The sequence below is a fragment of the Macaca fascicularis genome, chromosome 12 (assembly GCF_037993035.2).
Source record: "Macaca fascicularis isolate 582-1 chromosome 12, T2T-MFA8v1.1".
In the NCBI taxonomy this organism is placed as follows: Eukaryota; Metazoa; Chordata; class Mammalia; order Primates; family Cercopithecidae; genus Macaca; species Macaca fascicularis.
The window spans coordinates 127692591-127713668 of NC_088386.1; the positions used below are offsets into that span (position 1 = coordinate 127692591).

General features: G+C 42.5%; 2 protein-coding genes across 12 annotated transcripts in view; one reads left to right on the top strand and one right to left on the bottom strand.

Moving 5' to 3' along the window:
* PDE6D (phosphodiesterase 6D) overlaps positions 1-17004 on the bottom strand; it is a 55299-nt gene extending 38295 nt beyond the window's left edge. For 2 of the 3 annotated variants that reach the window (XM_015432959.3, XM_005574606.4), the window contains exon 1: positions 16790-17004. In XM_015432959.3, coding sequence (XP_015288445.2) covers positions 16790-16839 — 50 coding nt within the window. In that variant the 5' untranslated portion in view covers positions 16840-17004. Of the gene's footprint in view, positions 1-15875 lie in introns of all 3 variants that reach the window. The other variant, XM_065526245.2, reaches the window with a different exon arrangement.
* Positions 17005-17454: 450 nt separating this feature from the next.
* COPS7B (COP9 signalosome subunit 7B) overlaps positions 17455-21078 on the top strand; it is a 28070-nt gene continuing 24446 nt past the window's right edge. For all 9 annotated transcript variants that reach the window (XM_065526240.1, XM_065526241.1, XM_074010503.1 and 6 more), the window contains exon 1: positions 17455-17610. Coding sequence is in view for 4 of the 9 variants with exons in the window: in XM_015432957.3 (XP_015288443.1) it covers positions 17548-17610 (63 nt within the window). In the remaining 5 variants the exon portion in view is untranslated. The remainder of the gene's footprint in view (positions 17611-21078) is intronic.

Consider the following 21078-nt stretch of genomic DNA (forward strand, 5'->3'; position numbering starts at 1 on the left):
ATAAGACTTTTGCTCTTGACAAGGTCTTAGTCTTGTGTGAGTGTTCAATAAAAAGTCTTGCCAGGTGTAGTGGCTCAAGCTTGTAATCCCAGCACTTTAGGAGGCCAAGGTAGGAGGATCGCTTGAACCCAGGAGTTTGATACCAGCCTGGGCAATATAGTGAGACTGTGTCTCAACAACAACAACAAAAATTAGCTACATGTGGTGGTGTGTGCCTTTAATCCCAGCTACTTGGGAGGCTGAGGGCAAGACTGTGCCACCGCACTACAGCCTGTGCAACAGAGTGAGACCCTGCCTCCAACAACAAAAACTCTTTCCATCCCCATACACATTTTTGAGGAACACAGAAAGTTTAGGCTTTGTAAATAGGTCTGGGGAATATTACTTTTTTTCTAATGAGCTATTAATAGGTTAAAAGGACAACAGAGAAGGGTGAGATAAGAAAGGCTGTCAACAGAAAGGATAGTTTAATAAACAGGAAATCAACCGGCAACCAGGAGGCCAGCAGGTATAACAAATTGCTATATGCCTCAGGTGAAGAAGTCAAGAGGGCAAATCAAGGCTTACTGGAGGAAGACACTGAGTCCAGTCTCTGCCATACATTCCATTCTCCAAAGTGTTGTTTGTTATAGCATCACCTCCTATGGCCACTTGTTTATACCTGTGTCATAGTACTTTTTGGAGAGTACCATGAATATATTAGTTTGCAAGTCAAATTCTACAAGTTGCAAGTCAAATAAATATATTATTTATCTTTCTCTTCTCAGTGCTCAGCATGTAACTGGCACTCAAATATGTGTTGAACCACACTAAGCAATAGAGGGCAAGCTCATAAGAATTCTCTTCAGGCTGAGCAACCAGAAGAGATGCTTTAAGGGTCTAGTAGACTGCAGAAAGGGCAATTTAGGCTGGGGCGCAGTGGCAGATGCCTGTAACACCAACACTTTGGGAGGCCAAAGCAGGAAGACTGCTTGAGCCCAGGAATCCAAGACCAGCCTGGGCAACATAGTGAGATTCCATCTCTACCAAAGGAAAAAAAGAAAAAAGAAAAGACAAATTAGCCATAATTTGTGGTGCGTGTCTGTAGTCCCAGCTACTCGGAAAGCTGAGGCAGGAGGACTGCTTGAGCCCAGGATTTCAAGGCTGCAGTGAGCCATGATCTTACCACCGCACTTCAGCCTGGGTGGCAAAGCAAGATCCTATCTCCAAAAAAAAAAAAAAAAAAAAAAAAAAAAAGTGGGAGGGGGGCAACTACTTAAACCTGCAACTCAGAAAGAAAAAAAAAAAGCAAAACCAACCCACCAACCAACCAAAAAACCTCCACTCTCCCTAAGGAGAACAACTAAGTCAGTCAGCTGAATTGCAAGTAACAATATATTAGAATTTAAAAACCCATTCTGCATTAAGTTTGAATTCATGACTTGACAGAGTACTCATAAATTATATATGGGCATGTGGCTCTGAGTAATTTCAAGGTAAGTATATTTTTCAGACAAAATGGCTGACTAAGCATATAATGATATATGCTAATGTCTACTATGGCAGACCAGAGCAATATGAGGCAAAGCTTCAAAATCAAGGTCACAGGCATAAAGAAAAACCTCTCCCTTCTCATTACTTTGGGGTGGAAGCAGCTGCAATGACTAGCAGTAAACAAACGGAGTTTCTATTTGGTGGTATCCTGAGCATTTTCATTACAGGGCTGTCTGTCTTTACTCTGTTTTCATAGTTTTTGGTTGTGGCTTTTTTCTTCCTGTTCTCTATCTTTTCACACTCTGCCTTTATGATCTCTCCCTTCTCAAACTCTCTCCTCCTTGTTTCCTTTCTGAACTCATTTCCTTCTCTTACTCCCACTTTCTTCATTAATTCTTAAATACCACTTAGTCAGAGCCCTCTTATGCTTCTGCCTTAGTGTTGGTTATACAGAGCATTCTGCCTTTAGTACCTTCTTAATGACCAATTCTAATTCACGGCCATTTAAATGCATTTCTCCACCCAATAATTTCCCAGTGATTTTCCCATTTATGGGGGATAAGGTGAGAAAATATAAATGGATCTCTGAGAACCCAGGTTTCAGTATCCTTGAAACATAATATGCAGCATTGTAATCAGTGGTGGTATCCCTGTGAAATAATACTCTTGTGCTGGCAAAGTTACAGTGCTTGGAAAGTATACCATCAAAATTCAAACTGGCCTGGGAAACAGTGGAGGCAAGTAATTTAGTAATGAGAAAAAGATCAGTATTATGAAACACAACACAGTCTTCTCCCTAGCAAAGTCAAACAATAAAACAAACCTCTCTTTTAGTCAGCCCATTATCCTACTGACATGTACAGTTATGTGCCTGGAACTGGTCAGAAGCAAGCTAGAAGAGACATATCCAAAGAGATTCTTAGAGGTCCCTTTGCACTTTTATTTGCTTCCCAGCACCTCCTGATTGAAGAAGAGATAATACAAGGCCTTTTCCCAAGGGCATGTTCTCAAAAGGGCCACTGTTTCTTTCAGGTTATTTGGAGGCACAGGGATATTGCCTTGAATCCTATCAAAATCTACATCCAGAGACGCCTGAATTTCACCCAGTTTTTAAAAAATGCTATAGTATTGGGAAGAAACTCAACTCCTTCAAATTATAACCCTTAAAAAAATAAAAGCTGGCTGGACAGGGTGGCTCATGCCTGTAATCCCAGCACTTTGGAAGGCCGAGAAGGGCAGATCACCTGAGGTCAGGAGTTTGAGACCAGTTTGGCCAACTGAAACACTGTCTCTACTAAAAATACAAAAATCAGTTGGGCGTGGTAGCACACGCCTGTGATCCCAGCTACTCGGGAGGCTGAGGCAGGAGATTGCTGGAATCCGGGAGGTGGAGGTTGCAGGGAGCCGAGATCACGCCACTGCACTACTCCAGCCTGGGCAACAGAGCAAGACTCCGTCTCAAAAAAAAAAAAAAAAAAAAAAAAAGCAAAGTCAAAGATGATTTTGGTTTTCCAGCTAATAAGTGTCATCTGGGGGGTTTCTTCTGTTGTCACTCCAAGAGCCACAATTAATTCCCAGAATTATGAAAAAGGGCTTTCAGGTATCTAAGCTGAAGTAAAAAACAATCACTAAGGCTCTGACTTTTCTGATATCCTGAAACATGAAATCTATAAATTTACAAAACAGATTGCAATGCTAAACCTTAAAGCAAAGGTAAATAATGATTGTAATAATGTAATAGCAAGCATAGTGAATTTGAAGAGCTATGGTTTTTTAAATTGAGTTGGCATGTATTATTTCATTCAAATTTCATAACATCTCCATCAAACAGCATGCATTATCCTTGCTTTTTTTTTTGAGACGGAGTCTCACTCTGTCGCCTAGGCTGGAGTGCAGTGATGCGATCTCGGCTCACTGCAAGCTCCACCTCCCAGGTTCACGCCATTCTCTTGCCTCAGCCTCCTGAGTAGCTGGGACTACAGGCGCCCGCCACCATGCTCGGCTAATTTTTTGTATTTTTAGTAGAGACGGGGTTTCACCGTGTTAGCCAGGATGGTTTCCGTCTCCTGACCTCATGATCCATCCTACTTGGCCTCCCAAAGTGCTGGGATTATGGCGTGAGCCACGGCGCCTGGCTGCATTATCCTTGTTTTACAGCTATTAAGTGACTTGTACAAAGTTAGATGGCTTAAATAAGTGATTTCCATTATGTAATGAATTCTATCTACCCACTCAAGCTGCTCCCCTAATATCTGCTTTCTTAGGTCACCAGATTTCTTGAAAGAGTAATCTATTCTTGCTGACTTTATTTCCTCATATATTTTATTCATTTTCCAATCTTGAAAGATTATACTTTTGTTTCTTTATTCTTTTTTTTTTTTTCCAGACAGGGTCTTGCTCTGTGGCCCAGGATGGAGTGCAGTAGCCAGTGGCACAATCTTGGCTCACTGCAACCTCTGCCTCCTGGGCTCAAACGATACTCCTACCCCAGCCTCCCGAGTAGGTGGGACTACAGGCACATGCTAGCATGCCTGGCTAATTTTTGTATTTTTGGTAGAGACAGGGTTTCACTATGTTGCCCAGGCTGGTCTCAAACTCCTGAGCTCAAGGGATCCATACACCTTAGCCTCCCAAAGTGTTGGGATTACAGGTGTGAGCCACTGTACCCTGCCACTATCTATTATTGTTAAAAGATCACAATGACCTATAAGGTATCATAGGACTCTCAGCTGATTCTTAAATATCATTAATGAATAAAATTTTGATGAATTCCAAGGATTTGTTTGGTCCTTATCCTTCCTTATTCCTGACTCCAACTCACTCTTGAAATACTTTCCTTCCTCTTTGTTACTCCGTACTATCATAAAGATTAAACTAGGCACCACCTCATCTTTTAAGATCCTATTCAAGTGATAATCCTTTGTTGTTGTTGTTGAGATGGAGTCTCCCTCTGTCGTACACGCTGGAGTGCGGTGGCATGATCTCGGCTCACTGCAACCTCCACCTGGGTTCAAGCGATTTTCCTGCCTCAGCCTCTCGAGTAGCTTGGATTACAAGCGTGCAACACCACACCCAGACAATTTTTGTATTTTTAGTAGAGACACGGTTTCACCATTTTGGCCAGGCTGGTTTCCAACTCCTGACTTCAAGTGATCCGCCCGCCTCGGCCTCCCAAAGTTCTGGGATTACGGGCATGAGCCACTGCGCCCAACCTCAAGTGATAATTCTTGAAGTCTTCCACAACACCCCTAGTAGTAGTCATCCTTTCTCTGAGTTTCCACAGCACTTGATACTACTAGGCACTTCACACATTGTATTCTGATTGTTATGGTCTCTTTCTCTCTCCCTTATATAAGTTATTTGGTCATGGAAACTGGTTTATCATTTTCTTTTTTTGAGATGGAGTTTCACTTTTGTTGCCCAGGCTAGAGTGCAATGGCATGATCTCAGCTCACTGCAACCTCTTCCTCCCGGGTTTAAGCGATTCTGTCTCAGCCTCCCGAGTAGCTGGGATTACAGGCACATGCTACCATGCCCGGCTCATTTTTGTATTTTTAGTGGTGACAGGGTTTCATCCTATTGGTCAGGCTGGTCTCCAACTCCTGACCTCAGGTGATCCACCCGCCTTGGCCTCCCAAAATGCTGGGATTACAGGCGTAAGCCACTGCGCCTGGCCTGGTTTATTATTTTCTATCTCTTTGGTTTAGCAGATGATATACCACGTACAGATTCTGTTAACAAATGTCTGAATGAATGGCAAGTGGCAGCACTATGACCAGAACGCAGCTCTTCTGGTTCCCTTGTCTTTGCTTCTTAGGCAGAAGATGGCTCAAAAGAAATGAAGGCTTACAGTTACATTTCTCACTTCCTATTTCATGAAAATGCTGAATCTCAGATTTAGTCCCTTTTTCTTAATCTTTATCAGTGACCTGGTGAAGAACTATACTTTTCACAAAGAGTAGTCACGTAGGTAGCAGTGCCACACATGGCATAGTTATGACTATCCTACAATTTGCTCTCTTTCACACACGCACACACACATATATATACACACAGATACATACATATATACACACACAGATATGTATATATAGACATACACACACACACATACACACACACATATATATAGTTTGTAGAGATGGGGTCTTGCTCCGTTGCCCAGGCTGGAATGAAGAGACACAATAATAGCTCACTGTAGCCTCAAATTCCTGAGCTCAAGTGGTCCTCCTGCCTCAGCCTCCTGAATAGCTGGGACCACAGATGGGACCACATTTTTTAACAGAGAATCACAGAAAAGGAAATGGTCTGTTAGATTCTTATCTCAATCCACAAATACTTAATGGACCTTTTAAATAAACCCTAATGCATAATAACACTCTGTAACAGGAATCCTCGAGTTGGTTCTATAAGCTACCCACAATATACTTTCACCTGATATTTTTCACAGATGTTTAAGGAAAAGGTTTCAGGATGAAACTGAAATAAGCTGGTCACAAGGTAGCCTTGTGTATTCTGAACAATGCCAGGAAATGTTTGCTTATCCATGTTAGTATCCAAGACTTTTTCACTTTTTTTTTTTCTATTAACGAGATTATCTGAATTGCTCATCTGAAAACAACTTCACCATGGGATAAATTTTGTGTTACTTTATGGGATAAAACTATATGGACACAATCTTGTGCTTATCAGACTTGAGTAACAACCTCCTATGTTTGATCATCACTGAAGTTGCTAATCAGACCCCTATGAGTAGCCATCTCTTGACTACAGAGGCCGATGTTTAAGAGGACTGTGCTTAAGATGAAAAAAATATGAAAACAAGAATATATCCACCTGCTGCTTAAGTATTTTCTGGAAAATGTATTTTTTTCCTCTGGTAACTCTTAATTGTTAAAAAATTCATTATCTTGGGCTTAACCCTGGCCCCTGTGTCTGGTGAATTGAGGGAAAAAAATAATATAGGGGACATGACCACATTAGAAGAGGATAATTTTCAACTGAAAAATAAATGTGGCTGTGACTTAAACACTGAGAAAAAGGGCTGGGCATGGTGGCTTATGCCTGTTAATTCCAGCACTTTGGGAGGCCAAGGCAGTCAGATCACTTAAGCCCAAGAGTTCAAGACCAGCCTGGGCAACATGGCAAAATCTGGTCTCTAAAAAAATAACAAAAATTGGCTGGGCGTGGTGGCTCACTCCTGTAATCCCAGCACTTTGAAAAGCCGAGATGGGTGGATTGCCTGAGGTCAGGAGTTTGAGACCAGTCTGGCCAACATGGTGAAACCCCGTCTCTACTAAAAATACAAAAATTAGCCGGGTGTGGTGGCAGGTGCCTGTAATCCCAGGTACTCAGGAGGCTGAGGCAGGAGAATTGCTTGAACCTGGGAGGCGGAGGTTGCAGTGAGTTGAGATCGCGCCATTGCATTCCAGCCCGGGTGACAAGAGCGAGACTTTGTTTCAAAAAAAAAAAAAAACCCACAAAAATTAGCCAGGCATGATAGTGTGCGCCTGTAGTCCCAGTTATCTGAGAGGCTGAGGTGGGAGGATCACTTGAGCCTAGGAGGTTAAAGCTGCAGTGAGCTGAGAAATTTTTTTTTTTTTGCACAACTTCTGCCTCCTGGGTTCAAGTGATTCTTGTGCCTCAGCCTCCCAAATAGCTTCTGTGGGGTTTGCCATGTTGGCCAGGCTGGTCTTGAACTCCTGACCTCAAGTGATCTGCCCACCTAGGCCTCCCAAAGTGCTGGGATTACAGGCATAAGACACCTCACTCAGCCAAGCTGAGAAAAATTTAAAACTCAAAATTAATAATACAACAACAAAAGAATAAATTCTCCAGAGAGGCACCATGGTATACCGTAGAAAAGATGGACTTTTAAAAGACAAAACAAGGCTTAAATTAAGGTTCTGCCTTCATTTAAGTCACTGCCTCATCGATCCTCAATTCCTTAATCTATAAAGTGAGGCTACCAATGAATAGGGTTGTTGTGATAACGCAGTAATATATCAAAGTTCTTTAAAAACCGAAAAGCAGTATAGAATTATGAGATATTACTAGACCACCCCCTTGCTTCTTGTGGCTATATTTACAGTGTTAATTTATATTAGAGCTATTCAGGTTTCATTCTCTAAATGTTATCTAAATTCAAAGGCAATAATTGCTCTCCTTGATTCTGAATCAGTTGTATCCACAATGCACTAAACCAAACACTTCAATACTGAGTGTCTAAGAGTTGTGTCAAAAACAAAAAAGAAATAATCAGGTAACAAAAAAACGTTTTGCCTATTTTAGGTGTAGAACACATCTCAATATAAACATTTGTTGAAAAGAGTACTTGTAAGAGAGGCTGTCACCAAATCAAAGAATTGTAGTGCTGGAAAACGATTTGAGTATTTCTGGAGATCATCTACCGTAATACACATTTGATACATACAAAATTTCCCTCTGCAACGCTCGACAGACAGGCATCCATCTGCTGCTTAAAACACTTTCTGGAAAATATCTTTTTTCAGGTAACTCTACTAATTGTTAAAAACTGGCCTAAACTCTGTCACCTGTAATTTCTACCCTCCAAATCTTGTACTTCCTCTGAGAGCTACACAGCAACATTTAATTCTTCATCTTTAGAACAGTTTTTTTTTTTTTTTTTTTTTTTTTTTTTTTTTTTTTTAACTTTAGAAGAGAACACTCATGTCCCTTGTCCAACTCTTTTCATCTTTAGGTTAAACTTCCTTCAGTTCCCCCATTATTGAATGTATGCCATGTTTCAAGTGGCCCTCCTTTGCACCAGCTCCACTTTTCCCTGCCTCCCTTTGCTATAGACTAAACAAGCTCCCATGTGTCCTACAGTGAGACCATCACCTTCTTTGCCATAAACAGTGTGCTTTAATCCAATCCATTGAAATCTTTGTGGATACTGGACTGTAAGAAAATATATTTGCTTTTCTTCCCAGCTCCAAAATTATAAGCAGGTCAAAAGCAAGAAAGAATGCTGCTCTCAAAACTTTGACAATTTGAGTTTTACGCATTCAAGCAATTATTAGAATAGTCAGGCTGCTGGAGAAGATGGCCTTTAAAATTCCTTCTTATGATGCTAGGCTTTAGCTCAGGAATAGGGAGGGATAGATCTATAAGTCAAATCCTCTCATAACATGAGGATTTGTGGATGCAGAATGCTGACAAGTGAGGCCTGGGAGGCAAAACTGAGGTCAACCCTAGTAAGAACCTAGAGCTTCCAAGCCTCAGAACCACTGCTAGTCCTTTATCAAATGTAGTGATAATTACAACTGGAATTCTTCATGAGAGTTTTACCGTGTTCTGTCCCATTTCTCCAGAAGTTACCATAATGTTTCATTATAAACCATATACACAACCCTGGGAAGAAACTTAGAAGGTCAGTAGAAGACTACATAAATATCTAATTATACTCTAACTTCCTTCCAAAAAGCAAAAGCAGGAATGCCTGTTTAAGAATCCTAAGGGCTGGGTGCGGTGGCTCATGCCTGTAATCCCAGCACTTTGGGAGGCCGAGGCGGGTGGATCACAAGGTCAGGAGATTGAGACTATCCTGGCCAACATGGTAAAACCCTGTCTCTATTAAAAATACACACACACACAAAATTAGCCGGGTGTGGTGGTGGGTGCCTGTAGTCCCAGCTACTCGGGAGGCTGAGGCAGGAGAGTGGCGTGAGCCTAGATCGCGCTGCTGCACTCCACGTTGGGCAACAGAGCGAGACTCCATCTCAAAAAAAAAAAAAAAAAAAAAAAAAAAAAAGAATCCTAAGTAAGACCAGGTATGGAGGCTCATGTCTGTAATCCTAGCACTTTGGGAAGCCAAGGTGGGCAGATCACTTGATCCCAGAAGTTCGAGAGCAGCCTGGGCAATGTAGTGAAACCCTTTCTCTACAAAGAAAAAATATGAAAATTAGCTGGGTATAGTGGTGCACAACTGTGGTCCCAGATACTCAGGAGGGTGAGGCAGAGGATCACCTGAGTCTGGGAGGTCAAGGCTGCAGTGGGCTATGATAGCACCAGCCTGGGTGACAGTGAGACCCTGTCACACACAAAAAAAAGAATCCTAAGATAATCAATAGGACATTATATTCATTTAATCCATTCAAGATAACAATCAAACTCTCAAGAGTCCATGCATGAGGAAACAAGCTACCAATCACAATCTACATGAAATTGGGCTATATGAGTGGTATATCTGGTTGCTTTCCAAGACTTTGGGTTGATAGACAAAAACTATATTATGGGAAATAATAAACCTCAAATTCATTTTTGATGTTTGGCCCAGGCAACTGTACTAGGGAATACTGACATTCAAGAGAAGTTCTACAGTCGACTTTTCTTAATAAGTCGACCATTCTTATTCTTTATTTTAAGTGAGTAAATAGAAGATGTAAAGCCAACTAGTTTTTGGTTGGAAGCAAAGTCAAGGATCAAGGTACTATGAGAAAGAAGATACAGGGATTCCAGGACCCAACTATGGGAGAAGAAATGTAAGAACACAAGTGAAAGGTGCTTTCAGAAACCTTCTGAGCCCAAACTCTTTTTACTAACCTGCCATAAATTAGAATGAGATTCATTTTCTAGACAAGATAAACACGAGGTATACATCAATGTCTATTGAATCATTTATTCAGAGGCAAAACGGGAATACCATAGTTTTTTTCAGTAGGAAAATATAACTAGAATGAAGTCATCAGTTATATCTCAGAGAAATAAGTGGCTTTACAATCATATTAACACTATTGTCATTATTATTATTATTATTGAGATGGAGTCTCTGTTGCCCAGGCTGGAGTGCAGTGGTGTGATCTCGGCTCACTGCAACCTCCACCTCCCAGGTTCCAGCGATTCTCCTGCCTCAGCCTCCCGAGTAGCTGGGATTACAGGTGCACACCACTATGCCTGACTAATTTTGTATTTTTAGTAGAGACGGGATTTCACCATGTTGGCCAGCCTGGTCTTGAACGCCCAAACTCAGGTGATCCACCCGCCTCAGCCTCCCAAAGAGCTGGGATTACAGGCATAAGCCACCATACCCAGCCTGTCATTATTATTAGTAATTATTAATAAAATGAATGGCGGCAGATATTACTATATGCCAGGCACTGAACCAAACATTTTTTATGCAGTTTCATTTAATTCTCAAAACAACCCTCTGATGATATGAGATACAGATGCTGAGGCTCAGAGTCTAAACCTTGGAAGTGAGCCCATACTCTAAACCATCATGCTATATGCTCTACTGCAGTTATGTGTAAACATTTGATAGATACCAATTACGTTCTATAGACACTATACACACATATAAACCAAATGAGAGTGCCCTTTTCCTTCAATGTTGTGAACACTGAATATTCTTATTTATTTATTTTCTTTTTGAGACTGAGTCTCTCTCTGTCACCCAGGCTAGAGTGCAGTGGTGCAATCTCGGCTCATTGCAACCTTGGCCTCCCAGGTTCAAGTGATTCTTCTGCCTCAGACACCCTAATAGCTGGGATTACAGCTGTCCACACCATGCCCAGCTATTTTTTGTATTTTTAGTAGAGATGAGGTTTCCTCACATTGGCCAGGCTGGCCTCGAACCCCTGACCTCAAGTAATCTGCCCACCTTGGCCTCCCAAAGTGCTGGGATTACAGGTGTGAGCCACTGTGCCTGGCATCTTTTTTTTTTAAATAAATTTTTATGTATTTTTTTTTGAGACAGTTTCACTCTGTAGCCCAGGCTGGAGTACAGTGGTGTGATCTCAGCTCACTGCAACTCCTGCCTTCTGGGTTCAAGCGATTGTCTTGCCTCTGCCTCTTGAGTAGCTGGGATTACAGGCGTGTGCCACTATGTTTGGCTAATTTTTTGTATTTTTAATAGAGAGGGGGTTTTGCTATGTTGGGCAGGCTGGTCTCAAACTCTCGGCCTCAAGTGATCTGCCCACCATGACCTCCCAAAAGTATTGGGATTACAGGCATGAACCACTGTGCCTGGCCTATTTTTTTTTTTTAATTTTATTTTCATACAGTGCCACTCTCAGGATATATATATTATCAATCTTTTAAATTTGTGTCAATTAATTGGGAATAAAGAGATAGTCTATTATTATTATTATTTTAGACAAGGTCTCACTCTGTTACCCTGGTTGGAATGCAGTGGGGCACAATCTTGGCTCACTGAGACCTCCACCTCCCAGGCTCAGGTGATCCCCTCACCTCAGCCTCCCAGTAGCTGGGACCACAAGTATGCGCCACCACACCTGGCTAATTTTTGTGTGCGCTTTTTTTTTTTTTTTTTTTTGTAGAGGCAGGCTCTTGCCATGTTGCCCAGGCTGGTCTCAAACTTCTAGGCTCAAGCTATCCGCCACCTCGGCCTCCCAAAGTGCTGGGATTACAGGCATGAGCCACTGCACCTGGCAGATAGTCTATTATTTTAACAAGGTTGAGCATTTCCTCATTTATTCATTGGTCATCTGCTTTTTTCTTCTAGGAACTGCTTGTTCATATCCTTTGTCCATTTTGAGTTAAAATTGCACTCCAGCCTGGGCAACAACAGTGAGACTCCATCTCAAAAAAAAAAAAAAAAAAAAAAAAAGAGTACGGTGACAAATCTGTCAGTGAAAATAACTGAAAGTAATTATCTTTGGAAATCATAAACATGGTAAATCTATTATTAAGTGAACAAAGTAAGTTACAAAGTGATATTTACTATTCCGTTTTTATAAAAAACACATTAAAAATTAGCTACATTAGAAGGCTATATTAAATAATACTTACAAAAGTGACTCTAGGTAGCTGGAGTTTGTAATAGGAAAATTAAATAGAATTTTAAAAAATGCATTGCTTTTGAAGATATTCCTTTTACACAGACATAAAGCTGGTTAAGCTTCTGGAAAGAAGGGACTGTAAGTCATTCATTTTTGTATCCTTCAAGTGTAGAGTGCCCTATACATAACAGTCACCCAACAGACCTTTGTTGAAGAAAAGAAACGGGAAACGTGGGATTTACAAATATCAATCTCTATGTCAGCTGCTTAAAATCAAATCCAAAATATTTGCAGGAGAATCATATTGTTCCCCAAGTAACATTTCATTCATAACATTAATTTACAATTAGGAAATGTTATGCTTTTAACAAACAAGAAAGAAATGCAAGGTTCTTAATGTGTATGAGAGCCTTGCATTTCTTGAGAGGTAGTATAGCGCCACAGTCCAGTATAGCTCTTAAACCACTATGCTATATTACCTTTTATGGATCTAGGGATCCAGGAAAATACAAATTCAAACAAGGTATCATGTGTTGTCCAAACTGGCAAAAATAAAAAAGATTCACCTAGTCAACGTGGAAAACTGAGTACTATCAACACTGTTGGTGGGAGATCATAATGGTGCTCTTTTTGTAGTGATAAACTCTTCTCACAAAAACAGATACTCTGAAAGAGGTAGGGTGAGATGGGGTGAAGGTGATATGAGAATAAAATCTTGTAAGATTTTGTTTTTGAAACAACTGATGGCAAATACAAAGGCTTATACTGAATTCACTCAGACCATGCCTGATTTATGCATCACTCTTACGGAGTATCTTTAAATTATTTTTTTTTTAGAGTTGGGGGTCTCACTATGTTGGCCAGGTTGGTCTTGAACTCCTAGCCTTGAGCCATCCTCCCACCTAGGCCTCCCAAAGTGCTGGGATTACAGGTGTGAGCACCATGCCCAGCCAAGTCCTCATGTTTCTATCTACTATGGGCATATGGCAAGCTTCTATGTGAATAAAAGGGGCATAAATATTTATAGGGACCTTAAACACACATATTATGTTAGTCACAGACCAATCCTATTGTAAACTGTACTAAATCACATCATAAAGCTATAATAATTCAACCAAATGTGTATAGGCACAAGAAGAGACAAATAGATCAATGAAAGAGAAATAATCAAAAAATAAACCTACGTCTTATGAAAATTTAGTATATGACAAGGATGGCATTTCAAAACAGTGAGGAAAAGACGGACTTAGTACTTAGTACTGGAACTACTGGCTATTCAAACAGCAGAAGTACTTAGATATCCACCCTATACCAAATGTATAAATACGTTCCAGGTGGATTAAAGAGCTAAACATTAAAAAGAGAAGAAAAGATAGGATATTTAGTTAATCTTGGGATAAGAAAGATCTTTTTAAACAAGATACAAAATGCAAAAGCCAGACGGCAAATATTAATAAACTTGAGGCCAGGCATGGTGGCTCACGCCTATAGTCCCAGCACTTTGGGAAGCAGAGGTCAGGCGGATCACGAGGTCAGGAGTTTGAGGACAGCTTTGCCAACATGGTGAAACCCGTCTCTACTAAAAATACAAAAATTAGCCGGGCATGGTGGCATGTGCCTGTAATCCCAGCTACTCAGGAGGCTGAGGCAGGAGAATTGCTTGAACCTGGGAAGCGGAGGTTGCAGTGAGCCAAGATTGTGCCACTGCACTCCAATGTGGGCAACAGACCGAGACTTCATCTCAAACAAATAAAATAAATTTGAAATGACAATTTTAGAATTCTGTTCAACAAAAAAGGAGACAATACATTGAAAGAAAATATTTGCAAAATATATAATAGGCAAAGGATTGATATTACAATATGTAAAGAACATCTACAAATAAGAAAAATAAACAATTTAATAGTAAAATGGGCAAAAACAAAATTAACAATTTACAGAAGAAAAAGAAATGGCCAAATAGAGGAGATGTGCAACTTATCTAATAACAACAAGAATAACACTAGCTAAAGCATAATGCTTACTGTAGATCAGGTGCTTTTCTAAATGCTTTAGATATCAACTCATTTACTCTCAAAGCCCCATGCGATAGGTAGTATACTATTATTTTCTGCATTTTACAGATAAGAAAATTGAGGCAAGGTTAAAGCAGTTGCTCAGGGACACACAACTAGGAGTGCAGGGCTGGAATTCCAATGCAGGCAGTATAGCGACATAGTCCAGTATAGCTCTTAACCACTATGCTACATTACCTTTTCATGGATGTAGGGATCCCAGGAGAATACCAATTAAAACAATATATCATTTGTTATCTAAACTGGCAAACAAAAAAGACCGACCTAGTCAACGTGGAAAACTGAGTACTATCAACACTGTTGGTGGGAGAACATAATGGTGCTCTTTTTGTAGTGATAAACTATTCTTACAGAAACAGATACTCTGAAAGAAAGTTCGGAAAATCTATTTACCCAATAAAAGGTAGACAATAGTCAGTTTCTTACTAAAACATTAATTTTACTTTTTCCTGAAGGTAGTAGCATATCTTAACATTCCTGCTTTTCTTTTCCCTCTTACTCCACAAATGCCCAATAAAGGCTACCAGAGGATGAGCACGCCACTGCTCTCATGCTAACTTTTTGATGTGGCTGCTTCCCTGGTGCTTCAGGATTTAATCAGCTCAGGTCAAGCTTTCCCCGAAAGCCTGTTTCTGGATGCACTAACATCACTGAATTGGTTGATTCGCTTTTCCTTCTAGTGGGCTGACACAGATTCTGCTTTCTGAAACTCTTTTCCGTATTTGTCTCTTATCCTCTTTCTTAACAGGTTCAAGAGCCAAGACTGAAGGTGAGAAGCTCAAACTTTTCTGCTTTGTTCAAAAGCCATTAAAAAGGTATTTCTTCTTTTCAGCAATATGGTATTTCCAATCAGATGAAAACGTTGCTTCTGAAATCTCTCAGTTCTCCATAGTTTCTGGTTTACTGCTTACACAGCATGTTAAGTAACAATATTATTACATTGTTATATGTTAAGTAATAATACAAATTACTTGAGGGAAAAATAAAATTCATGTAATAGCTTTTCCAGCACTTCAGTCATCCCTATATACCTATATGATCCATTATGGAGAGAAACACAGAAAGGCACATGGAGCTCTAAAGAGGCTGCTACTAAATCACTACATGAAAGTACTGAAACTTTATCCTGAATGGTAGTATGCAAAGGTGATACAGCCTTTAGGTTTTTTTAAAAGCCTAGATCAATTTTCACTTGAAAAATCTCACTTGTACATCCAAAACTTCCTTTTTGCACTGTGGTCTAAAATGTATTACCAACTTGGTTTCTGATTATAGCAAAGCAATTAAATTTTGCAAGGGTGACATGGACATTGTGAAAACACAACAGAATATCAAGAAAACAGTGCTTTACTAAACCTCCAAGGGAGGAGTCCTAAAGCGGTGACTACCTTTTCACTGAGGGAGCAATTTAAGAACGTTCCGTACTATAGATTACAGACAGGATGTATGCAGAGATTAAAGCCGGCAGGAGAATGGAAAATTTGAATATACAAGTTTGCATTTTTTCATCTGCATCATATGGTGACAGACTAACACACTCCACGAAAACACAAAGCTTCCTTACCACATTAAGGAGAGGTTGCAAGAGCGGCATCACAACAGGCCCGAGGCAATGATTTCTCTACCCCACTATCCTACCGTGGCCCCGGCGACATCACACTATTGCTGGACAGCTCCACCACAGCTAGGCATTAACCGCACCAACAGGAGCGAGCAAAGACACCTCGGCTAGGAGCCCCAGCGCGAGGCACCCCACACCTAAGCCTATGGTCCTCGTGTTGCTGGAAAGGAAACTGAGGCGCTGAGGGGGAAGCAGTGACCAATGCCTCAGAAGACCAAGAGTGTTAAGACGAGGTTGATCTTGGACTTCTCTTTCCCCACCTCCCCCAACTACTCTAGCCCTGGAAGAAGCCACAAGTTTGGAAGAGAAGTTGTGGAAACCAGACGGGGGTGGGGTGCGGTGCGGTGGGGGCCCTGAGAGAGTTTTAAAAGCACTGGTATTTGTCCCACACAAGGTCGCCCGCTCCAAGTCACTGTTCCCCGCTCCTCGGGTAGGCTTATAGCCAAAGAGGCTTCTAGACTTTAAGATCAGCCCACCGCGCCCCCTCAGCCCTTCCCTGCGGGCCGCAGCCCCCTCCCGGCCTCTGGGTCCCGGCCGGGGATTGGAACCCAGCCGGTCTCTCCGACAGCGTTTGCGACGCCCGGCACCTCTCGCAGCCCAGTACCCCAAGCTCTTCCGTCCCCACCCGCCACCCCCTGGGGCTCCCGTCAACGTCCCCTTCCTCCCTCAGGACGCCCCTGGGGGCGCTTCTCGCGCCTGGTCCCGCCGGGTGCACGGCACGCTTTTCCTTTCCTCTCCTCTCCCGCAGCCCTTCTTCCGCGGGGCCCACCTGGCGCGGCCCCCGCCCCCAGCCAGTCTCCTCAGTGAGCGGCCGCCTCCCAAGTCCTCCCGGCCCCGCCCCGCTCCCGGGCGGATACAGTTTGAAGCCCCTCAGGATCTCCCTGGCCCGCTCGTCCTTGGCTGACATGATGCGGCGCTCGCCGCCCGCGGCTTTCTCACTCTGGTCGGCGGAGCCTCGCAGACGGTGCCCAGGAGCCGAGGATGGAGCCGCAGCCCGGCTTGGAGACCTCGGGCGAGCAGCCGCAGCGGCCAGACCAGGACCGGCCTCTCTCTCCCCTCAGCTCCCGCTCCTGATCCCTTCTCCTTCCCCCTAGCCTCGCAGTGCCCCCCTGGAACCAATGGAAAGCCAGCTTTGGCGATTGGCATCCCAACCAGCCAGTAGGAGCGCGCTGCGCCTTCGCAGGGGGACTGTTAACGTCAATGGGAAGGGCCCTCCCCGGGAAGTCCCATAGGACACAATATTCATCTGGTGTTATTGCCTAGAGTTTGTCCCAGCGGAGTGTTGGCTTCGGATCTGCAGAGGCTTTAGGGACCTGCTCCCGCAGCTGAGCACACTAGCCATTCGAGACGGCAGCTGGTTGCACTGTGCTACGCGACAGAGACTACATTTCCCAGCATTCCAGCGGCGCACTCGGGGGACTACAGATCCCAGCGCACCACAAAGAGGTCCGGAGACTACAAATCCCAGCATCCTCTGCACTCGGTTCCTCTGTAACTTAGACTCCAGTGTGCCGCGCAGTGTGCGCAAATTCACAAACCCGCCCGCTGAGTTGGTGGTTTCGGAATCCCGAGACTTGAAACCCAGCGGGAAGACCCTTCTCACCGTCAAAAGAAGATGACAGCCCGCAGAGAGTTAACTTCTGTTTACATGGAACTCAGACATCTTCTGCAAATCATGGTAAGGCTGCTAACAACAAACAAAAACACTGATTAAACCGTGAAAGATAACAAAATGACTTCTTCAAATCGTGCTTGTTGGTCTGAGGCGCCTTTTACGTGTTTTTCAGGGGGTTTTGCTGTATTCCTGCTTTGGACCGGGAGAGCTATGGATTGTATACTCAGAATATCAAAACATAAAGGGACTTTGCTAATCTACCCCGTTGTTACGTATGAGGAAATTGAGGCCCAGAGAGGCGAAGGGATTGGCCACAGATCACAGCAAATTCGGGCAGAGTTAGAATTCAGCCCTAAGTCGGCTGACTTGCAGTCTGGACTCTTTGCACCACACTAAGGAGGTGATATTTTTAGCAGCATAGCAATGTGAATTATTCTCCTTGAACAGTTTTCCTATCCAGTGTTGAAACACCCAGAATTAGGTAGCATTTATTTGGTGGATTTCTTTCAAGTGAGGGAGTGTGATATTTTTTTTCAGCCTAGGTAGGACTTGGTGTTTTGTTTTTTGCCACTCAAGGTGACATTTAATGTGATTTCAGGAAGTAGGTAAAATTGCAGTGTGAGCCACGGTTTCCTTGGAAACCTCCTCTGTCCTTCTCTTGGCCTTCCTTCCTCTGCCTGTCCCCTCTTTCACCCATCTGGGAACTCACCCAATTTTTTCTTCCATGTAATTCAATAAATATCTTTTCAGCCTGTTATTTGTCAGGCACTGAGTGGGTAAAAGGTGAAGGACATGGTCACTGCCACCAGGAAGATAAACATCTATTTAGGGAAATAAGGAGACTCCACTGAGATTCAAGATGGAGTGTGATAAAATGGCATAAAAGAAACGACATCAGAATGCTAAGGAGGCCCTGATGAAAAGGTTAATTGCAGCTGGCAAAACTTTAATGGAGAAGGTGGCATTTGGACTTGAAGTTTTTTTCCGTGTTAAAAAAGTTTTTTTTTTTTTTTTTTTAAATGAGATGTGACATACAGTATGGGAACAATTTTTGCATAGGTATACACCCTTGTCCCCACTACCCAAATCAAGATATGGAACATTTCTAGCACGCCTAGTGCTCCTTCCCAATCAGTATTACCTCCTTACATATTGAGATAATCACTCTTCTGACTGTATCACCATAGATCAGTTTTGTCTGTTCTTGAATTCCAGTTAAATGTAATAATACAGTATGTACAGTATGTGTCTGGCTTTTTTACTTTATCAATATTTTTGTGAAATTCATCCATGTTGTGTGTAGCCTTTTAACTGCTGAATAGTATTCTGTTGTATATATATACCACAATTTACCTTTCCACTGTTGGTGGGCATTTGCGTTGCTATTTTTTGGACTATTACTAGCAAAGCTGTAGTGAGCATTCTTACATGTTTCTTTTTGTAGACACTTGCACCCATTTCTAGGAGAGGAATTGCCGGTGTGTAGGGAGGTTATGAACATGATCAGTGATAGTAGACATTGCCAATTTTTCAAAATGATTGTACCAATTTACGCCTTTGCCAGCAATATGAAAGAGTTCTAGGTGCCTCTTATCCTTGTCAACACAGGATTTTTGTTGTCATTCTTCTTAATTGTAGCCATTCTGGCTGAATGTGGTATCTCATTAAGGTATTTATTTACATTTTTCCTTATGTTGAGCGCCTTTCAATATGCTTGTTGGCTAGTTGAACGTTGTCTTTCCTGAAGTGCCTATTCTTTTCCCAACTTTAAAAAATTGGGCTGTCTTCTTATTGATTTGTAGTTCTTTACAGTCTGGATATAGAGTTCCTTGATACATGCTTTGCAGATATCTTTTCCAAGGCGTGGCTTGTCTTTTCACTCTCTTACTGGTGACTTTTGAAACAAATTATATTTTTGAGGGATGGGGTCTCTGCTATGTTGCCCAGGCTGGAATGCAGTGGCTATTCACAGGCACCAGCATTGCCCACTACAACCTCGAACTCCTGGGATCAAGTGATCCTCCTGTCTCCGCCTCCCAAGTAGCTATAGTAAGACTTTAGGTGTACTCCACTGCATCTGCCAAGCAGAAATTCTTAATTTTAACATAGTGCAATAGTTCCATGTTTTCTATTATGGTTAGTGTTTTTTGCATTGGATTTCAGAAATCCTTGCTTTTAGAGTTGGTAGGTTTTTTACAGGCTAATAAAAGAGCATTCCAAAAAAGAGCAAGCTTGAGCATAGGCCTGGTGTCTGAGAGGGATGGTATAAGTTGTGCCGGGCATGGGAGTTTGGACTGTGAAGGGGGTGGGGTGCGACAAAGCTAGAGGACTTAGGAGGGAGGCACACTTGGAAGGGCTTTCACTGCAGCCATGGGCTGGGTGTGGTGGCTCACACCTGTAATCCCAGCATTCTGGGAGCCAAGGTGGGAGGATCACTTGAGATCAGGGAAGAGCAGCTTCAGCAACATAGAGAGACCCCATCTCTAAAAAAAAAAAAAAAAAGAATAAATTTGCCAGGTGTGGTGGCCTGCACCTGTAGTCCTAGCTACTTGGAAGGTGGAGGTGGTAGGATCCCATTGAGCCCAGAAGTTCAAGGCTGAGGTGAGCTATGATAGTGCCACTGCACTCCAGCCTGGGTGACAGAGTAAGACTCCGTCTCTTAAGGGAAAAAACCCAAAATACTAAGTCCAAATTGCAGCCATGGAGTCTGGACATTATTCTGGAGGAAGTAGAGGCATTGCTGGAATTTCTATGAAGTCAAACTAAACTCTGTTGTCTTCCTCTCAATCCCATATTTGTCCCTCCTCGTCCATAGCCCTGTTCACTTAACACCAGTTCCAGACAGCTCTGGTCTCCCAGGACAGAATCCTGGGTGTTATGCTCCCTCCCTCTCCTTATATTCAGCTGGTCACCAAGTCTTATAAATTCTACAGTCTAAATGTCTCCAACAGTGTCCCTTCTTTTTCAACCCCAATTGCTACTCCCTTTGTTTTTGTTTGTCTTTTTGAGATAGAGTCTCAATCTGTCACCCAGGCTGGAGTGCAGTGGCACAATTTCGGCTCACTGCAACCTCTGCCTCCTGGGTTCAAGCAATTCTCATGCCTCAGCCTCCAGAGTAGCTGAGATTAGTAGTGCATCACCATGCCCGGCTAATTTTTGTATTTTTAGTAGAGACGGAGTTTCGCCATGTTGGCCAGACTGGTCTCGAACTCCTGACCTCAGGTGATCTGCCCGCTTTGGCCTCCCAAAGTGCTGGGATTACAGGCGTGAGCCACCGCGCCCAGCAATTGCCACTACGTTTGTTCGAGATCTCACAATGTCTTATCTAGAATAAATCGGTCCCCTCACTGGAGGTTTTCCCTGCCTCCAATTCTCTCCACATCCAATCCATTCCTAAAGCACCTAGCATGATCACTCTAAAAAGGCAATTAATTATTCATACCTCTTCTTAGCTTAAAAAGCCTAAGTAGTTCCCCAGTACCTGGCATGTGGATTCCAAGACCCTTGATGATCTGACTCCAGCTCTGTACC